The sequence below is a fragment of the Castanea sativa genome, chromosome 10 (assembly GCF_040712315.1).
Source record: "Castanea sativa cultivar Marrone di Chiusa Pesio chromosome 10, ASM4071231v1".
NCBI classification, from domain to species: domain Eukaryota; kingdom Viridiplantae; phylum Streptophyta; class Magnoliopsida; order Fagales; family Fagaceae; genus Castanea; species Castanea sativa.
In genome coordinates this window covers 30,296,600-30,323,858 of record NC_134022.1, presented here as the reverse complement: position 1 = coordinate 30,323,858, position 27,259 = coordinate 30,296,600, and the positions used below count along the sequence as shown (strand labels likewise).

Below are 27,259 nucleotides of genomic sequence, written 5' to 3'. Positions count from 1 at the left end.
GATTTCTTTTTTTTTTTAACTCCGACTCTTCCTAACTTAAAATCCTGGATTTGTCCCTGATTGCATATAAAGCGTGTGTTTGGTAAAAATTAAAAAGCCAACTTATTTTACTATTCAGCTTATTTTTGCTACAATTCATGGGTCTCACTGCACTTTTTGGTGCTATTCATGAGTCCCACTGTATTATTTCATCTAATTTTTACCTTTATTTACAGTAATTTTAGCAAAAAAATTTCAGTTTCAGCAAAATAAGTAGATCCCAAACAGTCCATAAGTATTTTGATTCCTAAAAATTCAATACAATCTTTCATGTAATTATATTGATTGTGTTTTGAGTTTTTACTGCACTAGTAAAAAAGTGAAACTTTTCGTTGCCTATATGGAGGAGACCTTTCCTTTTCTCTTAAATGGTGAGGCCAAAATTTATAGGCTAAAAAGAGGGAAAAAGTATCAAGCAATCATAGAACATAATTATGAAAAAATTCCTAAATTTAATAATTAAAAACCTATGGAAACTTAACCAAAGGTATTTCATTTTCCAAAAAAAAAAAAAAGCATAATTCTCTTCTAACTTATTGGTTATCTTGAAGTTAAATCACTAGAGAAAGTATTAGATAGTTTGGAATTAAAGAAACACCTATCTTATGTGAAATTCCAATCAATTATATATCTATATCTATATATATATATATATATACACACACACATATAAAACAATGTTTCTATCCAAAAAATAGCGTGTATTTTTTTCTAATGGTTACGCTTCCTAATATAAGTAAATTAGTTATTTTATCCATGTTTCCAATGTTATAAATGTCTTGTCCCCTTATCTCATCCCCATTCCCTTATATGTGTGTGTGTGTTTCTAAAAAAAAAGATACTCAATGTTATTGAGTTGTCTCATATCGGTAAGGTGTGATATTAAGAAGGAGTTTATCACTTGCTCTGCGACACTAACTGCCGCATGCAGTTTTGGTGTTGGCGTGTGAGTATATTCTCTTATCTTATCCCCCTTCCCTTATATGTTTGTGTGTCTGTGTGTGTGTGTGTTTCTCACCAAAAAAAAGATACTTAATGTTGTTAAGTCGTCTCATATCGGTAAGGTGTGATATTGAGAAGGGGTTTATCACTTGCTCCGCGACACTAACTGTCGCATGCAGTTTTAGTGTTGAAGTGTGAGTGTATTTCCTTATTTCATCCCCCTTCCCTTATATGTGCGTGTGTGTGTGTTTCTCAAAAAAAAAAAAAAAAAAAGTCTTGTTAGTTTATCCAAAAAAAATCAAAACAAAAAAAAGAGAAATATGACCAAAAAGGTTGCATATTTTGTTAAAACACTAAGTAGAAGTTTATAAGAACAAATAAATTATTATTTCTATCTAAAAAATTTCTTCAATTTGATGAAATTATATAGTGCAACCATGGCTTCTAAGCCCAACTTTTAATAACAAATAAAATAGTAAAAAAATTTTAAAAATTATGGAAAGTTTTAAATTCTAAAAGCTTTTAGTAATAAACATGCATTGCACGGTTTTAGTTATAAACTTATAAGATGAATAATTTTATTGAGTAACACTAATTAATGATTGAAGAGAAATGCTATACCCGATCAAACTAAAACATAATTTTTTACTTGTTCAAATAACAATTAACGTGAAGTAGGGAGAGGAACAACAAATAATAATTATAACATGCCGGCATAATAATATTTATATTTAATTATAATGTGTCAAATTAATAACAATACTTTTTTTTTATATAAGATAGAATTTCTACTTTAACCTAATCTAAGTGTATATGTGTGTAAAGCTCCCTCCTGGAGACTTGAACTCCAGTCCTTGCCCTCCACACCCCACAAGCATTTATACTAAACATGCTAACATGTTTATGTTAATTAATGTAAATAAGCATAAAATTAATATCAACATCTAACACCCTACTATTGCATGAATTATGATTAAAATTGACCTAATATTATTACTTTAACTCCAAGAAATCATTCCAAATTTACAAATTAAAAACTACCCAAATTTATAAACAAAAAAAAATTGAAGCAAAATTCACTACAACACACACATAAATATAAACACACAAAGAAACTCTTAATTTAATAATTACAAACAATATAAATTTCTAAACATTAAAAAAAAAATGAAATTAGGGTTAAAGTAAAGACACTCGCATGAAAATTGAATTAACTTTGACAGCAAGAGAGAGGCAAGCCAAGTCATGTAGATTTCACATCATCTTAAATATCCATTGTTTTTACATCACAATTAAATTTTTGTCTCCATTCTTTGTGGAGTGATGTTCATTATCATGGCTTTGGATGCTCAAATCTTGGTATCATGGCTACTTGTGGGATCTACACATATTAGAAAAATCGGTGATAGTACCTTACTTATAACAAATCTTTTAAAAAGCGAATAAGATTTTTGCTAAAATTAATTTGGTAGTTCTCATGGAAGATATGCCATTGATTCTGAAGACCATAATAAGCATATAAATTAGATCAAAGTTAACAAAAATAACTTAAACAAAAGGAAACCTGCACACAAAACATATTCAATTTGATGAAAAAAAAATAAAGTAGGGAATTTTATGAAAAAACAAAAAGAAGAAGGCAAATACATACTTGCAAGTTTCATAGGTAAGGTAAGTATGAGAAGGAAAGAATACTTCAAGAAACTGTATGGTGAGAAAAGGAAAAAAGTTCACCAAAACAGTATATATATACCCCCACTTTTATGCTGTATTAGAAAATTTAAAGCGGTGAAGAAGTTGATAACTTTGTTTTTTGGAAAGAAGAGGTTGATAACTTGATATGAAAAAAAAAAAAAAGTTTACATAATCAAGAAGTTTATATTAATTATATATTAGTTTTTTTTTCTACTTTATCCCAAAATTTTTTTTTTACATTATTAGATTGTTATTAGATTTTTTTTTTTTTTTAGTTTACGTTAAAGTTAATACATATTAACTTTTTTTTTTATACTTTATCCAAAGAAAGCTTTTTTTTTTTTAAGAAGAAAAAAAAATACTACTTTTAAATTTGTTACTTTATTATTAGGAAATAGATGGTGTAGGCTAAATGTTTATCCAAAAAAAAAAAAAATACTAACGTAAGCTAAGAGTAAAATTGTTACTTTATAAAATTAAAAAAAAAAAAGATAAAAAGGGAAGAAGAAGAATAAGCTAATATGAACACTTATTGTTACTTTACCCAAAGAAGTTAATAAGATCAAAAACTTTTTGTTTTTACCTAAAAATTTACGGCAATTTGGTGGAACCACTTGGTGCAACCAATTTTATATATATATATATATATATATATATTTTATGTATATTCAATAAACATTGCTGTTTTCAATACTTTGAATTATTTTGATATACAACTGCTTGGCTGGTTCTACTGCCTTACTTTCAATTATAATTTACTTTGAATTATTCCATATATCTGCTATCTGTTGTGCTTCCGCCTTCTGTGATGTCGTCCTTTCCCCTTTATGGTATCAGAGACATTCTTTCCTTGGTCGATAGTGGTGTTGTGTCTTTCATATTCTGTCCGTGTCTGCCTGACCTTATAATACTTCGTTGTTGTGTTGATCTTGTCGTCGTTGGTGCCACCGCCATTGTAAAAAGTCCCAGATCCGAACAGTAAGGCCCGTGAAGCCAGGAGGGCGTGAGAGGAATAGGGTTGATGACCGGTATGTGTTAGGAAATGCAACGACTGTGAGAAAAACATGATAATTGAGTGTTATAACTAAGTTAGATATTGATAGGATGTGAAGATCCGACTCCTCTGTTAGCTCTAGGACTGGTTGTCCTCCTGATATTGTGAATGAAGAAGACCTCACTGTTGGAGAAAGTGAGTACCTAGATTTTAGAAAATGGAATATTCCTAAGATTTCTACTAAATCTGTTATGATCTTAACTGGACTGAAAAAAGTATTTTCTCTGAATATAGAGCTAGAACTGTTGAACAAACCTTTTCTATTTCTAAAACTCATGAAAAATGTTGTTTATTTTCCAAGAAAAATATTAACGAGTTTTTGTCCAAGAAAAATCTTAAATATTTTCACATTGGTTTGATTCAAGTTGCTGTTAAACCTTTAACAAGAAAAGGAATTGATGCTTCTGTGCTTATGTGTTTACGTGATGCTAGATTTAAGAAATTTAATGATAGCATTCTTGGCATGATTACTGCTTCTTTGTATGATGGTCCGGTTTACTTTGATTGTTGTCCTGATCTTGCTCTTGCTCTTGATGATCCTAATATTATTAAAACTTTAACTTTGAATCTATTGACTTCTGGTTATGATATGGATGATGGTAGTAGACCTTTTACTCTTATTTACTGAATTTTTTATAGATTGCTTGATTCTCAGCTAACTCCTCGGTCTAGAGGACGTGATCCTGCTGGAAAAACTATGTTGATTCAATGTTCCACCCCTGATGCTAAGATCCAAATCCCTAAAATGATTCAATGGCAAGATATTACTCTTCTCAAAGAATGGACTTTGGAACAAGTTGCACCACCTGTTAAACCTGTTTTTGATGAACTTGATCTCACTAAAATTGCACAATATACTGATGGAATTGTTAAAATATTTTTTGATGATACCAAATGTTTTCCTACTCACAAACCTTTAAGAATCAATGAAGGAAGAAAGTCCTTTGTTGGATCTGAAAGTGTTGTTAAAAGAAATGCTGATGTTGACGAATTTTTAAAAAGAATTTTGAACCACTTGATTTAAAGCTAAAAGGAGTTGCCAGCAACAATTCCCAGGTTAGCAATACTTATTATTCAACTAAACCTGAGTATGATCAAGAAGAAGAAGATGCAAAATCTGAGGCTCCTTCTGGATCTGATTTTCCACCTATTGAACCTCCTCCTCCTTTTAAACATCTGCGTGTGATAAATTTGATGGATATGGATGTTGAAACCCCTGCTTTTCAAATTAATATAGTTGCTTTAAGTAATGAATTCTTTTCTAAAGCAAACCGTGATAAAAGAAAGTATTACCAAAGTACTTTTGCTCAGTCTGAAAAAGACAAAATCAAAAGAAAATGGAGAGAAAAAATGAATTTGTTAAAGCAACATATTTTGTTTTTTGATTACCTTGAGAATTATTATGTTTCAAGAAATGAGGTTCATACCAATTACTTGAACGTAATAAAAAAATCTGCTTTTGTTAAACATGATAAAACTGTTGTTAAATCCAGTCATCCACCCCTTGAAACTGTTTTGATTACTTGAAAAAATGATAAAGAAAGCACTGAGGTGAAAGCATACCCTTTCAAAATTACTGATGATAAAACTCTTGTTTTTGCCATTATTGAACAAAACAATTTTACTAATGAATCTTTACATATTATTGGTCAACAGCTTGACCGTATTGAAGAAAAAATTGTGAAAAAACCTGCTGTTTCAAAACCTGAGAAACCTTTGATTGATTTACCCAGTCAAAGAAAAAATGTTGATTTTAAAACTTCTCACAGTAAGACTTTTGATTTAGTTAATTCCCAAGGATCAACTGTTGAAAAGATTGAAAAAATGCTTGCTGATTTAAAGGTTAAAACCGAGCAAACTTCTACTTCTAGAAGCAATGCTTGTGCTATTTCAAGAAATGAGAAAGAAATTGTTCTGATGACGACACAAATTCTGACTCATTATCTTCAAAATCTTCTAAAAATGCTTTTGATGATGGCATCAGTTTACCAGAAATTAAAAGATTTGTTGGAAAACCCAATCCCACAACTTTTACAAAAAATTGGTATTCTAAGCCTACTCCTCCTGATGTACAGTTTGAAGAAAGATCTTCTCAAACTCAATTTTCTGTTTCTGCTGATAAACTTTATGAATGGAATATTGATGGTTTGTCTGAACAAGAAATTATTAACAAAATGGCTCACATGTCTATGGTTGGTATTGCATACATAAATAACCATGACAATCTTGATCATCCTGATATTGTTGATTTGATTGCATCTGGTTTTACTGGTTCTTTTCGAGGATGGTGGGATTCACATCTCACAGAAGAATCCAGAGAATCTATTAAACATGCTGTTAAAAGAGATACTGATGGTATGCCCATTTTTTATGAAAATATTAACCGTGGTGTTCCTGATGGTGTCAATACTTTGGTTTACACCATTCTCAAACATTTTTTTGGTACTCCATCTAATATTTCGTCTCGAATTTCGGATTATTTGAATAATTTGAGATGTCCTACTATGTCTAATTACAGATGGTACTAAGATGTATTTACTTCCAGAGTCATGCTCAGAAAAGACTCTATGAAGCCTTATTGGAAAGAGAAGTTTATTGACGGTCTGCCTCCTATCTTTGCTCATAAGGTAAAAAATGAATTAATTGGTAAAAATGATTCTATTGATTTTGATAATTTAACCTATGGTGATATTTTCAACACTATTAAGAAAATTGGAATTAATATGTGCAATAATGAAAAATGGTTAAAACAACAGTTAAAAGATAAAAAGAAAGCTAAATATGAAATGGGTAATTTCTGTGAACAATATGGTTTATCTCCTATTGCCCCTTCCAGGTAAAAAGGAAAAAGTAAATATGATAAGGTTTACAAAAGTTATTCCCATAAAAAGCATAAAAGATACAGAACCCACTTTGTTAAACCCAATGATTTTTATGCTAAAAACAAATCTGCTTTTCGAAAACATGATAAACAGAGATCAGGTAAAGGTAAGTGCTTTAACTGTGGCAAATTTGACCATTTCAGTAAGGACTGTAACCAAAAGCCTGGTAAGTTGAAAAATAAGTTGAACATGTTAAACATTAATAATAATGATCAAAATGAGTTATTTCAGATTCTTGAATCTGCTGCTTCAACTGATTCCTTTGAAGAGGATTTTTCCTCCTCATCTGATTCTGATTATCACTCCCATAGTGATGTTTCTAAATCCCCTAATATTAAACTTGGCTGTAGAGATTCTTGTTGTAACGTGATTAAATCTGTTAAAATGTTAACCAAAAGTAAAGAGAATGATGACCTATTATTAACAATGATAAGTAAAATTGAAGACCCTAATTTACAGAAAGATTATCTTGACAAGTTTTTGAAAAACTTAACAAAAGAAGATAAGGTTAAAAGACCTAATTCTACGATAAGTTTTGAAGAAATTCTGAAAAGATTTAATAAAAATAAATCAAAAGATGTAACTGTTAATGATATTCAACATGAAATAAAAACTGTTAAACAAGAAATAATTCAATTAAAAAATGATGTTAAAACTATTAAACATGATAATGATCATCTTAAACAAGAATTGTTAATTCTAAAGATTGATAAAACTATGGATAAACACCAATCTGATGATGATGAGCAAAAAGACGGAAATGAATCTGATCAACAAGCTTCTCCTTCTGGTAATATTTCAAATCGTACCTTGATTAATTTGATTGATAATCAATTGTCTCTTATTAAACATATGCTGCCCAAATGGTACATTAAAGTCAAAATTGTTGTTGCTCATGATTATGCTTTTGATGTTGTTGCTATGATTGATTCTGGTGCCGATGTTAATTAATTCAAGAAGGACTGATTTCTTCTAAATATTTTGAAAAATCTACTGAAAGATTAGTTTCTGCTAATAGAACTAAAATGAAAATCAAGTATGAATTAAACAATGCTCACGTTTGCCATAATAATGTTTGCTTTAAGATCCCCTCTGTACTTGTTAAAAACATGACTGATAAAGTAATTCTTGGTTTGCCTTTTATTAATTCTTTGTACCATTTTCTTACTGAAGATGATGGAATTACTACTGATCCTTTTGGACAGAAAGTAAAATTCAAATTTTGTTCAAAATGTGAAACTCATATTGATAATGTTAATAAACATCTTAGCTTCATTAAACAAAAGGATAGCTCTAAGAAGACTAGTGGACAACTCTATGCTCATTTGTTGCCAACAATTATTACCAATTGTTACAATGTCCTGATGAATGATAGTTACCCCCACAATATGAATATCTCTTTTGTTGACTACTTGCATGATGACAAAAACCTTAGTGAAAAGCATATCTTCACCAAAGAATGTCCTACGAATGCTAAAACTCAAAAAAACATTCTTTGCATTAGGCTTTTGACCAAGTCTTTGCTTTGGTCCAAATTTGTCCGTAGCATGTTCCCCTCTTACTCCAATATTCTCCAAACTAATCATTGTCATCCCAACACTCATTTTCCGGCACAACTAATATATATTACTATTGACCTTTGGCTTTTGAAACATACTTTTCAAAAGAATTTTATTGATACTATTTACTCTCACTTGTCAAAAAAATATTTTATCATATTATTAACTATAGCCAACTGGCTTAACATCCTCTCCCTTACTTGGCAGGACAAAGTAAGATTTAATACTACCACTACTAAGTGGAATATTATGACTTCTTCGGCAGAGAAGAGGGACAAGGGGAAAGCACCTGCACAGGACTTTCCTCAAGACGAAAGATTCCCAGCGGGATACCCTTTTGTAATGCATGAAGGCGCATCTTCTGGAGTAAAATCCAGTAATGCAACATCCCTTCAGGAATTTGTCCCAGCAGAGGTGACATATTCCAGTGGTGATATCATATTAACCCTTCAGGAAGTATTGAACAAAGACTTGCAATTTCATAATGGAGTCTATAGTGAATTACCAAATTCCATTAAATTCATTCTAGATAACCTTCAAGCTGCCCATTCTTCAAACCACCACAAACTATTCAACAAAACCATGAGAGCACTTGAAATTCACCTTGTTAACCTTACTACCCAAATTGTTGACCCTACTACTGAAAATGCAGCCTTTACCGACCAACTTTTTAATTGCCTTGTTTACGCCCAAAACCATTATGATGAATCAAACCTGATTAGTCAACTCTTTGGCAAAGAGGAAATCCATTCAATGGATAGAAAGACTAAAATGGGTACTGATTTTGCTAGATTGAGTCTAAAAAACCAATCTTTGCTTAAAAGTGTTGTTGCCAACTTGCCTCCAGAAGTACAAACTTGTATTTTTGAGAGCAAGGCTATGACTAAAGATCTTGATCTTTGGTTAAAACATTTCAAAACCCTTGTCTCAATTGCCCCTACCATTGTTGAACCTGATGGCCCCAACAGAGGCTACCTGAAAAAGAAATGGGGAAAATACTTTGGGAGCAGTCTCAGAGTACATGTAAAAACCCATCCTTTCCTTGGCCTTTTGATTAATTATGAAGATGGTTCTGATAATGATCCGTTCTGGCTTTCTCAAATGTTTGAATTTGGTTTCGTCAGACTCATCAAATTAACAAGCCACGATCAAATTAACCAATTTCCTGATATTATCCAAAAGGCTGTTGCAGATGTTGCAGTAACCCCTTATGTTTCCATCAGATGTTGGAGTACTTTGCCCAAATGGGAAAAGAAAAATTGGATGAATGTTCAACCTTCCAAGCATCTTGTTCTCATTAATGGATATACTCACCAAGGTCAATGGTATGAAGGGAATGCTTATGTTTCTCATAAACATCCCTATGCTCTTGCTGAATGTTGGAGAAGTTACTTTAATAATCGAATTCTTGATGTCTCTGAAGAATTATTGAAAGACTACCATTTCTTTGGGTGTACAGACAGAATTTCTGTTTTTGTTAACAAACCTTATGCTTCTGCGGTCCGGCACTTACAATGGGTAGAACATGATGACCCAAGAATATTTTTCACAAGAGATCCTGTTTACGAACCATTAATGTATTGTGGTTTCTGTAACCAATATTCAACTTATCATGAACATGAATGCAATGATGATCTCCCATGGGATCCCTCTCCAGGGGACCCTTATGCTGGTTACCCGTCTGATGCAGCTTCTAACTAGAAGCATAGTGATCCTAGTTCAAGACTTTCTTATTGGTCTAGCCAGATGATAGTACAATATTTACTAGTTACTATAATGATTTCTTCTTATCTATAAGACAAACCATTCTGGCACTACGTACTAACTTTCCTCCATTGTTGACTTTCCAAGATGAAGACTTTTCCAAAAGATAAAGCTATTTCTTGCTATTTTGCTGACATTTTGGGCACAACATGCCAAACTACTTTCAGTTTCAAAAGCTGATCTAATTCCTTCCGGATATTGCTCCTAATGCCCCTCACGGGTCCTGATGTGAATATATATATATATATATATATATATATATATATATATATATATATATATATATATATATATATATATATATTTATTTATTTATTTAAAAATCTAAATTTTTTTCTGCAATTTGGTGAAATCACTTAGCGCAACCATAACTTTTAAGCCCAACTTTTATTATGTAGTATACTAGTCACTACTCCATGTTATGCACAAGAACTTACCTATTTGTGAGGTAAACTAAAATAATTTTATAAAATCTTAAATTGATTAACAAAACTACAACATTGCATGATTTGCTCTTGTATGACTTTAATTTGTGTTACAATTTGATGAAGAAGCCATTACTTGAACGTCTAATGGCTTACAAAAAATTTATCAAGCAATTTCAGATACTACAAAAAAAATAACTCAAAAATTCGGATATTAAAATTTCAGAGAGACCAAAAAATATTAAAGAATCAGATGATTCATTGCTTAGAAATTATTGAAACAAAAAAAAAAAAAAATATATATATATATATATATATATATATATATATATATATATATGATTAAACAATAGAGAAATATAAGAGAAAGATGAGTTACATTCAAAAGAAAGGAATTAAAAGATTTAGAGCCTACAAATTATAGATAATATATATATATATATATATATATATATATATATATATATATATATATGTGTGTGTGTGTGTGCATGCGGGCACGTGTGTGTTTAAGACTACACAAATTCAGATGTTAAAACTTCGAAAATGCCAAAAAAGATATCTAATTAAAAAATAAGTTATTGAAACAATTCAAAAAATATATGACTATTCAAAAGAGAAATATAAGAAAAAGGAAAAAGTATATGAACTCATAAAGTAATAAGTTTTAAATTTTAATGGGTTTAAATTTTAAACGAATCTTTTCAGCATGTGGCCCACGCTAAAAAATGTTGAGCAGAAGCCCACGTTGAAATAATGAAAGCATACCTCTTCTTAATATATCGCATATATGGTTTTTGCCCAAGAAATTAAGATATTTTCATATCGTGAAGAGAAGTAAAGATATATGCAATAGCAGCAATCTTAAATTTCAATTATTGTAAGCTTCTTTTTTTTTTTTTTTTATCTTGTAAAAAACTGTAAAATATATATATATATATATATATATATATATATATTTTTTTTTAACAAAGTAGAAGAGAAGAAAATAACAGAAGAAGAACTCATACCTCTACTTGGCTTAGAAAAAAAAATATTGGAGTTTGCACTGTTTTTATAATAATTTGGATATAAATTATCAATGTTTGAATTTGAGTTTAAGTTGGACTTGTTAGAAAAATGGAGTTTTACTTCTTGTTAAGTTGGGATTAAACAAAAATAATTTTTTTTTTTTTAAACTATAATACTGAGTTTGAGTTTAAGTTAGCTATGTTAAGTTTGGACTAAACAAAAATAATTTTAGTTAAAAATAATAATAATGATGTGGCAAGTTCTAGAGAGGTCAATAAAAAATCAAAAGTTTCGGTTATATATATATATATACACTGTCCAGGAAAAAAAAATATCGAGAATAAAAAACTATGAGTTAAAAAAAAAAAAACTTTATTTATTTATTCATTTTTGTAGGCATAATTAATACTGCGTAGCATCTTTGTTACTCATTTAATTTCTGTTGGTGTTTTTAGACTTTTACATAGAGACATACTATACTACACAGAAAAAGAGAGAGAGACAGAGAGAGTTTACTTCAATGGCAGCTGCGAGAACCACGATATTGTCAATTTTAGTAATAACAACAGCTGCATCTCTCAGGTGTGTTTCATTGTCGTCGTCGTCATCTTCAGCTGACGCTGCTGCTGCTGAATTTGTGAAGAAGACCTTTTCTTCCCACAAGATCGCCATCTTTTCCAAGTCCTATTGCCCGTACTCTCTTTTACTCTCTCTCTCCCCTCCAATTTATTCTTTGTAATTCCAAGATCTTACATATATATTTGATTTTTCATTGCACTTTTATTATTATGTGTCTTTCGCTTTTATTATATTCTATTGCTATTATTACAATACAATTCATTTTGGTTTCATTTTAATGCACTGGAAGAACCAGGATTTATTTCAACTAAGATTAAAAGATATAGGTTGAAAACATAATTAAAAATGTGGGTTTTAGTTAACTCAAACGGTAAAATCTCTTATTGTCGAATAAAAGATCTGGGTTTGGACCCTGTGGAAGAACCAGGATTTTTTTCAACTAAGATTAAAAGATAAGGTTGAAAATATAATTAAAAATGTGGGCTTTAGTTAGGTCTAATTTGTGAGTCACACAATAAAAACAAATTAATTTTGCAATATGTATACATAATATATTGAGTCACTTTGTGCATACATGGTGTGTAATGTATAAATTTTACATATTAAAATATAAAATTAAGATATATAATCAAAATATTTAATTTATTTTAAATTACTTGAAACATGAAACATTTAATAGAATTTGAGGTGAGTGAAATATTAAAATTTGAGATTTAATCACATCATTATGATTTCTTTTATATATATATATATATATATACACATAAAAATTATATATTCAAAACAATAGTGAGAAACCTATCAAAGATTGATATAATTAATTTAATTAAACAAATAACATATTTCTATCATTCTTATCACTTCTTCCATATTTGAAAGTTGCTCTTAAAATATTATGTCTATGCGATGCACGGCTTAATTAAGAATCATGTGTAAAGTAAAGAAAATAAGAAAATATTTTTTAATTTGATTAAAATTAAATAATAAACATATTTAAGTGGTAAACTCAATTAAATAATTAAGAATTATTAAAAACCCAATTACTAAAAACAAAAGTACTGAGATTTACATAAGAATTGAATTTTTGTATTTAATAGCAAGGGAGGAGGAACCGAATTTCTACCTATCAAAACAAAATGTGTATATATAAACTTCAAGAAATTTTTTTGAGAAAAAGTAAGAGTTAAGACCTTTGCAATAAGTCTGCATCGATCATTGAAAATAGTTTCATTAGCATTAATATGTGATGAGAATTAAAACGTAATACCTTTTTGCGAGGAGTCCATGATGAAACTACTTCCAAGTCCATAATGTTAAATTAGAAAAGATATAGAGGAGTTCATGATGTTAAATTTTATATATATATATATATATATAAATTAGAAAAGATATAGAGAAGTCCATGATGTTAAATTATATATATATATATATATATATATATATATATATATATATATATATCCTAAACTTCTTGAAGAAGTTGACATGAAAAATAAAAAAGAGGGCGTAAAATCAAAAAGGATATAGAACTTCTCATCTCAAGAAGTTAACATGGTAATTAAAAAAGAAAAAGAAAAAAAGAGTCCGTGACATTATATTAGAAAAGATATAGCTTGTTAATTTAGTTTTTTCTATTCAATAGGTATCTTAGGTATAGTAGCTGTATGTCATCAAATAACTAAATTGATTTTTTCAAACAGAAATTTAATTTAATAAATTGAATAGAACTTTTTCCTTCATTCTTTTAATCAAATTAAGAATTTTATCGACTTAGAAATATAGCAAGTGTAATTCAACTTAATCATATTAAGATTTTTATCCCTTAGAAATTATAGTTGAAGAAAAATTATATCCACTTAGAAATTGTAGTTGAAGAAAACTTATATATATATATATATTGTAAGGGCAAGTTTTGAATTCAAAACTCAAAAGTAAAAAGAACTAAAGTCAAATAACTCAAAACAATAAATTTGTAGGGAATGAACTAGAAACTGAACTCCAATTAAACCAACTCTACAGGCCTCCTCCTCAAGATCCCGCAAGCAAAACCTAGGAATCTGGCCACTAGAATCCACTTTACATGGTACAACACATTAATTACAAGTTTTGCAGCCAATTCACGTGCCTCTCCTGGATCTCATGCACAACTCATCCGTTGGCCACACGCACCACTTTGATGTCTTATCTGTCGTCCGTTCTACAAAACTGGGAAATCCAATGATCCAAAAATCCATAGTGCCACATGCTTCCAGATGCTTGCCATTGATTCCACGCACTTCTTAGGGTTTTCACATGCTCCCACGCCTCAACCATGCCTCTAACATCATTGACACATAGTTTTTGCCATGTCATCTTCCATGCCTACAGCCGCATCAGCATTCCCATCCATTCAGTCAGCTTATGCCACATCTCGCTTTTTAGGTTAGCCATGTTAGCGCTTTGTCAATAGTGTCTGACACGTCATCTGATTATTAGGCTTAATCCGATCCAACCTGATTTGGATCCGACTAGTGGACCCTATCTAAACTGACTCTTGATGTTAGCATGACCTCATTTGTTGATTTATGTTGACCTTTTTGATAGTTGGCCATTGACTTTTTGACCAAAGGTGAAATATTTTCAATAAAGTCTATCTTGTTCAGTTTTTCACGTAGATTCCGATTTTGGATTTTGTTTCTTCATTTGAAGCCCTTAGATTACACAGTTGGCCCATTTCTCATTCTTTTTGTGTCCTACCTACTCACAGAGACTTGCAAACCATGCTTTATCAAGACGTTGTTCTCTTCACTGATCTTTTCTAAGCCTTCAATATAGCCATTCTTTGGCCATAGCAACTTTTCTTGGTTAAGCCCATATTTAGGCTGCGTTTGGTTCAATATAAAATATTTTTCGAATGTAAAATAATTTCCGATGAAAATATTTTCGGGAAAAGAAAATATTTTCTAGTGTTTGTTTGCATTTTAAAAATTATAGTAGAAAATAATTTCAAGTGTTTGGTAACGTTTTGAAAATGCAAATTTTCTACTAGTTTTTCACATTTTCTCAGTCATTTTCTCAGTCATTTTCTCATATTTCAAACAAATTTTATAATAGAAAATTGCAATCCATCAACTTTTAAACAAACAAAAATCAAAACAACACATTCTGGGCAAATAAATCATTCGGTCAAACTGAGAGAGGGAGGAGGAAGAGAGATCCGTGGTCGGTGGGTCACCGATCTCGTCGGCGCGAGTTCTATGGTGCGATCTCGCGCCTCGATCTCGTCGGCACGAGCTCGACAGCGCGATCTCGTCGGCACGAGCTCGACGGCGCGATCTCGCCCAGCGCGAGCTCGACTGCGCGATCTCGCAGCTCAATCTGGGCTGCTCTAGGCTGCTCTCTCTCGCCGGGTGCGATCTGGGCTGCTCTCTCTCTCTCTCTCTCTCTCTCTCTGTGTTTTCAGTGTGGAAAATGAGATTTGAAGGTAAAATAAGAACGAAAATTGTTTTACGGTTGGGGAGGATTATTTTACGGTCAACGTGTAAAATAATTTCCATTGACCCAATTTTCGGTGCGTACCAAATACACAGCTTGGTGGAAAATAGTTTTCTGAAAGACTTTTCAGCCAAAACAAACGCAGCCTTAGTATTTTTTAGACATTGTCTTCCTATGTGCATGGTTTTTTCTCCATAGTGCCCAATCCTTTTAGTCTCTTCTAAGGTAATTCCTCAAGGCTTCCTTTGTGGCTTTTTCAAGCATTCTTATGGCTTCTTTAAGGCATTTTCATGGTCATTTTTATGGTTTCTTCAAGGCATTTTTCAAGGGATCTTCTCAAGCTTATTCAACCTCAAGGCTATAACAAATTTCCACCTTGAGTTTGAGAGGGGGTGTTAAAGATATACTAGCCTAAGGTAATAGGCGCAAGTCCAATCCTAACATGTTTGCAAGCCAAGTCTCCTACTTGTACTACAAGTTTATTAGTCATAGTTAATGTATGGTTAGTTTACTATATATATTTATGTTATGGTTCATTGTAACACATGATTTATACTACACTCTTATATATTAAAGATGTAGTTCTTAAGGGTTTCTCCCGTAGACGTAGCCTGTCAGGTTGAACCATATAACTTTCGTGTTCTTATCTTCTTTAGAATGCATGGTATGATGGATATAACTTTATTATTAACTTAACATTTTTTCTTTTAAAATTAAAGATATAATTTATAAATTACGAACTGTGGTCAATAAATTGTCAAACCATATATATGTATTAATATTTTTATAACAAATCTTCAATAATAAGTTGTTATTTTCATGCTAATTTCTTCTTACTTTCAAGCAATACTTTGTGTTGTTTATATGGATAAGTTCAGAATGTCAAATATGATATTTACACCTGTGCCCCTGACATATCGTGGTGCACTCAAATCTTCTAAAGGCTTTTTTCTCCAATATATATATATATATATATATATATATATATATATTCTAAAGGCAAACTTACACCTTTTAAAATTTTAATGAACTTCCTTGTTTATTCTTTGCCATAGCTTCGATGGAAGATTGTGGACGCGTTGGTGAAGCTTTTGACTCTGGTACCCTTTGTTGCAAATTTCACATATCTATGGAATTTTTTTATTACTGAATCTCTAAATACGAAGTTAGGAAAGAGAACATGCTATCGATCACTTTTTTTCCCCTTATATACTATTGATTAACTTTTTTAGCTACGATTTTTAATACATGTATTTTTTGTTTCTCCATTTTTTTATTGTTTAAAATTTTGGATTGTTTTTTTATTGTTGTTTAACGGATTGTTTTTAAATATTTTTTGATAGATACATATATATTGAATTTTGGCGTTATGGAAGTTAGTATATTAAATGAAAATTTTGAAATTATGTAATAATCATTCATTTAATTATTGTTTCTAAGCAAATAACCAAAATTGTGTACTCTTATTAATTATTAAATTAAATATTCTTATTAAATCTAAGTTTCAAGCAATTTTAAATTATATACAACAAAAATTATGAAAAATTTTAAGTAAACTCTAATATTTATTGTAATATTAGATGCCCAAGAATAGCTGTTGTAGAAATCTTAAAAAGAGTCAACCACTCAACACCCACTTGAAATTTAGCAAATTCTCCTAATGAACAGACCCTTTTAAGCTCCTGGTGAATTGAACATAAAATTAACCAAGCTTGATTAATTAAATACTTTTAAAACTCATATATCCCACCATCGCACATTCTTGATGTGCTGGTTATTCTACAAGTATAAGTGCTTGTAGAGTGTAGGGGCAAGGGCCGGGTTCAAGTCTTCCACAACAAAAAATCAAAACCTTCAAGAAAATAATAATCATGACTGTGGTACCAAAACAAAGATGTCCAGAAATATATGCATTGAAGACCCACCAAGTTTTAGACAAAAAGCAACTCTTATTATTTCTCTCTCTCTCTCTCTCTCTCTCTCTCTCTCTCTCTCTCTATATATATATATACAATGAGAGAGAGAAAGGAAAAAATTGAAGAAAAAACAGAAAAATAATTGTCTGTTGAGAAGGGATTGGACAGCTAAGATGTTAAGAGTCACAGAGAAAGAGAAGGTCTGATTCTTCAGGTTATACAAGATTGAAATCAGGTGCAATTGATATGGATGGTTGAGATTTAAAGTTGTAAAAGTAATTTTAAATCTCAACCATTAAATATAAAAAAAAAATGAGGAAAAGTAAAAAAGTAAAAGTAAAAAAAGTAGAAAAAAATTGTGAGGGATTTGGGTGAATTGTACGATTTAATTGCTAATTCATACTTCACAGTACTACCGTACTATCCTATGCTGTGCAGTTGGTTGACGTCAGACTTTTCAGAAAATAAAAAATAAAAACAATAAAAAATAAAGTAATACAGATAGGAACTCATAAAATTGTATAATTTTTACTACAACTCGCCAGGTGATGAGTTGTGAGCCATAAACGTGTGGTTGATGGTGGCACACTTCTACCATTCACTTGTGGAATTTCATGTCTCTCTAGCAAAAATGAAAAGAAAGAGGGCACGAGCAATTTTCGGAGAGCTACTGTGACGCGTTATTCCAAACAGTTTGGAATTGTATTCTGTTATAACATCTATGAAGCACGGATGCATTTCGGGATTCGGGTGCGGGTGCGGGTGCTGAACTTGGCAATTTTTGAAAAAGTAGAGTGCGGGTGCGGCGATTAAAAAATTATTAAAAATATTTTTAATGTATTGCTAAGCATACTTAATATAAAAAAAATCAGATCACCACAGATTCACAACACAATCACAAATCACAATGAGTAATAATAACTATTAACTAAATAAAAAATCAACTATTAACTATTAACTAAGAGTGTGAGAACTATGATACCTGAAGGGAGACAGAGAGTAGGGGAGACGGAGAGTGAGAGTGAGTTGAGTCTTGAGTGTGTGAGAGTGAGTTGAGACTTGAGGCGTGGAGCACAGCACAAGCACAGAGACCTCAGACCAGAGAGGCAGAGAGTGGGAGAGAGGCAGAGAGGCGGGAGCTGAAGTGTGAAGGTGTGAAGGGCTGAAGGCTGAAGAGAAGTGAGAAGTGATATGGGGTTTTGTGATTTTTTCCAAATGGTGCATGTCGCACCTTCTGTTATTATTTTATTTTTGAATTTTGGCTGCATCGGCCGGTTCGCGCCGGTATCGGTGGTTGCACTTGATACGGACCGAATCGGCGCGAATTGGTCCGACTTCGTGCGCGTTGGAGCGAATCAGCGCATATCACACTGAGAAAAAAAAAAGGGACGCGGCACCGACGCTAGGCAGTGGCGTCGCCTACGCGTCCCCGCGTCGGACGCGAGTTTGGCAGCCCAAATGCCGCGTTCGTGCTTCATAGTATAACATCTTCATTATTGTGTTCAGTAAAGAGCGAATTCTGTTATTTAGCCCGAAGATTTTTGGCTTTATATAAACATCTGCATTGTTTCTTTTACTAGCATCAAATTCTATTAAAAACTCACTCTCCTATTCTCTCTTTTCTGTGCTCTAATCACAATGGCTTTTTCTTTCTCTTCATTTTTTCGTGAAATCACCAAAAATATTTACCCAATTGAGCTTGTATTGGCCTTTGTCCTATCCATTCTCGTAGCTCTGTTTTTTGGATACATACTTGGATACCTGGTTAATAGATGCCGAAATAATTCATCTTCACCTGTCCATTCTATAACTGCACGGACTGACAACCGTTATACTTAGACTAGCGGTGTACCAGATATTGATAATGCACAGCAGTTTGCATCTGAGGCAATTCTAGAAACTTCGTCTATTCAACCACTGCAATCTGAAACTGCGATACCTCCACTTCATTCTGTAACGTCACTGCCACCATTTGAAGATATGCATGCATCAACTAGCCATGCACAATCTGTGATTGCAAATACTCGAATGGCAGTGGCAATAGCTTCACCTGCTATCGGAGAATCTCATACTACTGCGAGTGTGAAGAACCAGTCTTCAATTGAACTAACGCCGAATTTTTTGATTTTTTAATGACAAAAAGATTTATAAAAAAATTATTTAATTTGGCGTGCTTATGATTTATCTTTTATTTCCTTTGTTAGCTTTATCACTAGATTTGTTGATGATTATAAAATGGATAGGGGTGAAATTGAAAATACGTCAACTGAGAATGCACTGTCTGCGATTTGAAATACTCCACCTACCACCAGCGAGCACATTCAGCTTGAACGATATTTGTCTGCGCGCGGGTATATTTTATTATTTCAATGACAAAAAAGATTAAAAAAAAAAACTATTTAATTCGGTGACTTGGAATTTATCTTTTATTTTCTGAGTTGGTGATGACAATGAAGTTGAGAATGCTCCACCTACAATTGGGAATACTCCACCTACCAAGGGCGTAGCCAGGAATTTTTACATGGGGGGCTGATTCAAAGTGTTGATATAAAAAAATAAATCATAAGTCTATTGAATATGAAATTTCAATTTTGATATATCTTAAATATTAACAAACATACAAAAACTGATAAGTTCACTATAGACATATACAAAAATATCCACACACAAAAAAAACATTTCACATCAAAATCATGTCTGACGACGATTTTTCATGGAATAGAATTCATCCATAATCATTTCCATGGTGAAATTCCCAGCAATTTCCTTTTTTTATATAAACTATCATATTATCTGCCAAAAATTCATCCTCCATTCTATTACGAAGTCTTGTTTTTAATAGTTTCATAACTGAAAAAGCTCGTTCTGTGGTTGCTGTAGAAACTGGAAGAGTCAACACAAAACAAATCAGTCTATCAATTAAATGATAGAATTTAGATTTTCTTGAAATTTCTAATCCCCTACATAGCTCAGATATTGTACCCATATTCTAAAAATCTGGATGTTTTGTCACATCAAGCTCATAATGTTGCAATTGTTGCTTCAAAAGACAAATTTCCTGCTCAGTGAAATGTTGAGGATAATAATTTTCAGCCAAATTGCAAATATCACCAATTTTGAATGATCTAAAAGCATCCATAGGATTTAATGCTAAACTAAGAGTGAGAAGATCTGTTGTTAGCTCACAAAATCTACTATTCAATTCTTGCAATTGAAAATCTATTGCAACTGTAAATATGTCAATCTTAAATGATGTTCTATTGTTGTCAAAGCTTTATCTTGATGATGGTATCTACCTCGAGCTTTAGTGTAACGTGCATTTAAATCAAGAATATCAATTTCATGTTGTCCACAAAATGATTTAACACTAGCAAGTAAAGGCTCTCATCCATCATCTCTCAACTTTTGAATAAGTGATTTTGTAGTTGAAACTAAATGCATGGCATTTAAAAGATCTTGAGAATGTTGTTGCAAAACTTGGCAAAGAATATTAGCAATTCCCATAATCTCTTTCATCATATGCAAAATTAAAACAAATTCAAATGATGTTAATACTTGATAAGCTCCCTTAGCATCACCACATTGTTTATAATTAACCCATTCCTCAGAGATAGTATTGATAACTTTGCAAGTTGCATCAAACATTTTTATCAAACTACAAATAGATTGAAAATGAGATCCCCAACGTGTATCTCCAGCCCGTTGCAAAGTACCAATTTGGTTTCCTCTTCTTCCAGTCTCAATTTCATTAGAAACAATCATATTCTCAATTTGTTCCCCTTGAGCATATTGCAATTCATCATTACGCTTACTAGAACCAACGACAATATTGATAATATTAGTCAAATGATCATAGAATTGATGAACAACTTTTACTTCTCTAGATGCTATAACTAAAGCCAATTGCAACCTATAAGCCATGCAATGTACATAATAAGCATATGGACATTCTTTAAGAAATAGAGCTTGCAATCCATTCCGTTCACCACACATATTACTAGCTCCATCATACCCTTGACCTCGAATATTCTCAATGTGGAGCTTGTAACGAGAAAGGACAGCACTTATCTCTTTCTTTAGGGTCAACACAGTAGTATCTCTAACATGCACAACATGAAAGAAACGCTCTTTACTGAAACTATTTCTATCAACAAACCTCAAAATAATGTCCATTTGCTCTCTCTTCGACTCATCCCGGGCTTCATCAACAAGAATTCAAAATTTTGCATCCCTAATTTCTTCACGAATAGCATTTCGCACATTACTAGTAAGAATATGCAAAATCTTCTTTTGATTTGTGGGTGATGTATATTTGACATTTCGTGGAGCATTTTCCAAGACAACACTAGCTACTTTTTCATTGAAAGTTGATGTGAATTTTATTAATTCGATAAAATTACCTATATTTTATGAATCAAGGCTTTCATCATGACCTCTAAAAGCACATGCTTGGAATGCTAGCCATCGAGCACACTCTATTGAGGTTTTGAGCCGCAACCGATTATTCTCTAATTCTTTTGACATTTATTTCTCAATTAGCTTGTCAATATGTCGTGAATAATTCTTTAAATCCTTGCAACATTTCACAGCAATTTTATGTGGGGAGTTTGGATCTTTCCCTACATGACGAATTAAAGGACAATTCATTCCATCATTCACATTTTTCCAATTATTAAAACCTATTGAAATGAATGCATCTGATCCGGGACGACCTATTAGTTTCTTACCAAAAAGGTAGCAAGGTAGACAATATATCGCATCCATTGAAGGTGAGTATTCCAACCAACCCTTATGTGATTCAAACCATGAAACTTGAAATTAACAATGATGAGTATCATTGTTGTATGGATAGTCTATATTTTTAGGTTGATATGGACATTCTTTGAGATAAGCTTGTTAGATTTAATCTTGTTTGTTGATAGGGAATTCGCATATTTGTTTACATGATCCTGGATCACAATCTATCTCTTCAGATTGAATTCTTGAACATTTGGAGGGTTGTTCATTAGGCATTGAAGTATCAACATTTGTTTCTATAGCCATAGGTGTCCTAATTTCTGAATTGCTAACATCTTTTTTCTTAAAGAATGCATCAATTGTTTTTCGTTTGCTCATAATTCTTTAAACTTCAAGAATATGACTCAAAATTAACCTGAAAAGAACTTTAAAAAATAAAATTTTAATTAGAAATTTTTACTTAGTTATAATATGGATGTTATTCATACTCAAGAAAAAACAAAATTTCCACTATAATTTAAACAGTCAACCCATCATCATTCCTACTGTAAGTGCACAATTGCACCTGGACCCAAAAAGAATTATGGGCTCAGGCCCAATGAGCCTTAAACAATGAAATTTGTAGAACGTGGGCTTGAAATCTAGACTAAAGGTACTGAGAACTTGATAACAGGTTTTGGCGTGCAAACACTTGTAAATAATGAATGATAATTGCCGATGGACCTCCTCGGACGTGAGCCGATGGCTACTGCTATATTATTTCTCTTTCTTTCTTAAAGATTACAATTCTTTCTTTCTTCCCTCCCTTGTTACAAACAGGGCCCCCCTTAAATACTTCTTTTCCTAATGCTTTATCTACATGTCGCTCAAACCCCCTCCCACTGGATATTTCTTCCCTTAGTGCCTTTGAATAGTGACCAGAAGTTTTAGCTCTACTGTTCAAGGGTCACTTCTCCATTAATGCGGCCAGGGAGGTAGATGCAGAGTCTTTAATGTGGAGGTGGCAGCCTTTGCTTATGATATTTTTCTAACATCGGTGTATCTAGAAGGTTCAGGGTTTCCCCCTCTTAACCAACAATCTTTCCAGAGTTCTGTCTTGACCTTCGTAGTGAATCTACGAGTTTTCTTGGGTCTGTCCGAGGAGAAACTCACCCTCGGATGTGTCCTCGGACCCTCAGCGTATGGGCCGATTCGCAGTACTAACAAATTCTTAGCTCAAGAACAGATCAGCCCTCCTTGCTAGAGCCCAAGGGCCCAAATGCCCGCTTGGGTTCTTTTACTCCCCACAATAGCCCCTCAAAACTCTATTTTTCAGCATCCGAGGAGAAAAATAGGGGTTTGATCCAACAAGAACTTACCCTACACATTTTGTAAATAAACTACTCGTGTGGAGATCGTTTCGCGTTCCAGAGGATGCCACTTGACGGTTTTAATTTCAAAAACGCGCGCATTTATTACCGTAAGTTACACCTTGTCCCCCACGTTCAACGGTGAGATGAGCATCCAACGGCCCTTGTTACCCCCTGAAAATTTGGGCGGGACGAATACAATTTCGAGGCCACTTCTCGCGCGTCGTGACGCTTTGGGAACCTGCGCCTTCATTTATTTCTTTAGAGGCCAATCCCATCAAAACATTAGTAATCACCTTTTCTCTGCAGAAATCCATGGAAACTCGCACAACTTCAAACTTGTAAGTTCCTATTCTTTTTCTTTACTCCATTCTCCTCGGATCTTGTCCTCGGCTCCCATTTTAACCGTTCTCCCTCTTAAAACTTCGTCTTTCGTTCCTTCCTAATGGGTAGATTTAAGTGTTTAGTTGACACCGCCGCTGGGATGGAAGGTTTCAGAGCCAAATACCACATTCCCAGCGATGTAGGTTTAAGATACTGTCCGGCGGAAGCCGTAGCTGGGTCTAGGAAAACGGAAGAGGTTATCATCCCCATGATTGCCTTCATAGAAGGTGGGATGACCCTCCCTATGAGAAGCGTGACCAGGGAATACCTCTGCAACCACCGGTTGTGTCCTGACCAGTGTGCTTCCAACGTCTTTAGAGTCTTAGGAAGCATCGATGCTCTAAATGAGCAGATGGGTCTGAACCTTACCTGACATGACGTCGCCTTTATGTACGAATGCCACAAACTCACTAGGGTAGGCTATTATATCAAATCCCGCTCTAGCGTAGTTAGGTTGATCTCCTGTCTGCCCAAGTCCAATAAACGCATGAAGGACGACTACCTTATTGTCTCAGGCAACTGGCACGACGGCCTCCACTGCCCAGTTGAGTGGGGAGATCCAGGTGTGACTCCTTAGGATCTAACTTCCCACCCCATAACTCCACCTAACATCTAAAAATGTGCATTTGCATTTACTTAAGCGTCTAACTTTAGTTTATTACATGTCCCACAAATCTGACCATGTTTGTTTGTTTTGGCGTCTTTCTTTGCAGATAAACAACACGTGCGCCCTCGCTTGAGCCATTGTAACGTCGCGGATCTGAACCGAGTGCTACACTCAGAGGTATTCGTGAGTGAATACTTACAACTTAGGGCGGCTCATTTGATATTAGGGTACGACCCTATCTCCTCGGACTTCCAGGAGATTGAGAACGCCATCGTCGCGGGTGACCGGAGGCGAAGAAGGATTCACGTAGCCAAACTGCACTTCTTAGCCGACCACGACATTCCTGACGACCCCAACACCATTCTGTACAGTCGTCCTATTGCGGTTATCCCCCTCTCGACACACTCCCAAGCAACTGCTGTCCCGGAGGAGCAAGTGTCCTCTTCGCACACATTAGACGACGAAATAGATAAGTTTCAACTCGAGGACGTCGAAAGACCCTGAGGAAACCAATTCGTCATACTTTCTGACGAGGAAGAAGAGCCCACCGAGGCCTCCGAAATTGCAGGGTTCGTTGTTGCCCACCCAAAAGACGACTCCGAGGAGGACATGGACAAGTTTCAAGGCCTTCTAACCAAGAAAGGCGAGAAAGTTGCTCAGAAGAGGCCGGGAGGGTCCCAAGCTCTTCCATCTTTGCCACCTCCCCCTCCTCCAGCCGAACCCAAACTTCCAGCTAAGGAGCCTAAAAAGAAAAGAAAGGGGGAGGCCGAGGAGACTGGTGGCGAAAAACAAAAGAAGCCATGACAACAACCACAACCAGCTCAGCAGCAGAAGCTGGACAAGGGCAAAGGTTGGGCTCGCTCAGTCGAGAGTGGGGAGATTAGAGACATGACCGAAGTGCGCCAAGCACTGGCTACCTAGTCTCCTGACTTAAGACTGGACGGCGCACCAATCTCCTACCACTCCAGTATTAGGGCAATCCAACAAGGCCACACCCAACATTTGGCTGATGCGTTGGAACGCCCTCTTCTGCTGCCCAAGGATATGGAAACCTTGGAAAAAATGAGCCAACCTCAATTGTTCCTGTCTTTAAAAAGGGAATTAGCCCTTGTAAGTTTAACCTTTTGTGAATATTCCATTTTTCATAATATCGGATAATTAATGAGTGTTTTGTTATATCTAATTCTCTAACACTTTGTTGTAGGCCGTTCAAGAAGTCTATGCAGCCGAGAAGTTTATAGAGGACTCTCGGAAGAAGGCCAGAATGGAGGCTGACATTCGGATGGAGACTGAGAAGTCCCTAGGTTAGGCCCTCGCAGAAAATGAGAAACTCACCTCTCAGCTGGCTGATCTGAAAAGAGAAAGAGATGGTGCCGAGGCCAGCCTGAGGACCATGAGGACCCAAGTAGAAGGGCAGCGCAAGCTTCTCCACCAAAAGAATGACGAGCTCTCCCAAGCCCAGAAGGAGCGCTCTGACTTAGAGAAGGAGCTCGCGCGGATGAAGGAGGAAGCCGGCGCATTTAAACGCTCTCTAGAGGCCGCCAAGCAGGCAAGTTATGAGGAAGGGGTAGCAGCAACAGAAGAGCAGCTAACAGAGGCTTTCGCGGCCTTGTGCCGAGAATACTGTCAGCAGGTCTGGGGTGAAGCTCTAAACGTAGCAGGGGTTCCTTCAGCCTCGGAGCTGAGGAAGTCCGAGAACATTTGGCTTCCTCTTGACATACAGGAGATAGAAGAGGCCCCTGCTGTTGCTCCTGCCCCTGAGGCAGCTCCTCCTGCTCTTCCTTCTATAGTCCCAGAGCTTGTTCCAGATCCTACAGAACCTTCAGGTTCCAATAAAGAGAAGGAAGGGGGTGGGGATGCCGAGAAGGGCTTGAGCTAGAGTGTGGAGCCCATTGTCCCTCCAACAACTACAGCAGACAAAGGGAAGCAAGTTCTGTCTTCCTTTGAGTTGGAGCTAAGAAACACCGAGGCAACCAGCACTTCTCAGCAAGACCCCCCTCCAAGAGTTTAGGGCCTAGCCTAGGACTTCTCTTTCTTTGTAATTAAGATTTAGCATATAATGTATGTCAGAATAATTAATGAAAGACAATTTTGTTTGATTTTCATTTGACTTATATTTATTTAATCTTTGTGTTTGCCATAAGAATTCCTCTCAAGCTATATTTCATGAGTACATAAAGCACGATGTAATAACGAATGCCTAACAGACTAACTTAACTATTTACAAACATTTGAAAAGTTAAGTGTTCAAGAATCTACCAAAAACAAACTTGGATAAGATGGTAAATAGTGCCACACTTTGCAAACCCTAAGGTATACTTAGAATGTGTAACTCTGAACGCTAATAATAGTAAAGTGTGGGGTCCGAGGATCCTACCTTACCAAATTTGTGCTTAATACTTATAGATGTATGACTTAAAACTCTATTTACATATGATTCTATTTAACAAATGATAAGATATCAATTTCCACAAGGTTTGTGATCCGAGGACCATATTTAACCAAGTTTTTGTTTGACACTTAAGAATAGTAACTTCAAATGTTAATTTTCCCAAAGTAGGAGGTCCGAGGACCCGGCATAACTAAGGTTCTGTTTAACAAATGATAAGATATCAATTTCCACAAGGTTTGTGGTCCGAGGACCATACTTAACCAAGTTTCTGTTTGACACTTAAGAATAATAACTTCAAATGTTAATTTTTCCAAAGTAGGAGGTCCGAGGACCCGGCATAACTAAGGTTCTGTTTAACAAATGATAAGATATCAATTTCCGCAAGGTTTGTGGTCCAAGGACCATACTTAACCAAGTTTCTGTTTGACACTTAAGAATAGTAACTTCAAA

At 34.0% G+C, this 27,259-nt stretch overlaps 1 protein-coding gene and 1 pseudogene across 1 annotated transcript; one reads left to right on the top strand and one right to left on the bottom strand.

The window, feature by feature from the left end:
* LOC142612373 (hyperosmolality-gated Ca2+ permeable channel 2.1-like) overlaps positions 1–19,632 on the top strand; it is a 36,696-nt pseudogene extending 17,064 nt beyond the window's left edge.
* A 1,092-nt stretch (positions 19,633–20,724) lies between these two features.
* LOC142612372 (uncharacterized) lies at positions 20,725–25,937 on the bottom strand. The gene is made up of 2 exons (XM_075784472.1): positions 25,753–25,937; positions 20,725–21,439 (listed from the first exon to the last, which is right to left on the bottom strand). The coding sequence occupies exons 1-2, from the start codon at positions 25,935–25,937 to the stop codon at positions 20,725–20,727; spliced, it is 900 nt and encodes a 299-aa protein (XP_075640587.1).
* Positions 25,938–27,259: the final 1,322 nt, after the last annotated feature.

Coding starts and splice junctions, on each gene's coding strand:
- LOC142612372 (XM_075784472.1), bottom strand. CDS start 25,937: ATGCGCCGGCTTCCTCCTTCATCCGCGCGAGCTCCTTCTCTAAGTCAG. Junction 21,440..25,752: donor TCAGATCAGCCAGCTGAGAG/GTGAGTTTCTCA, acceptor TGTGCATGTTAG/AGATACTACTGTGTTGACCC.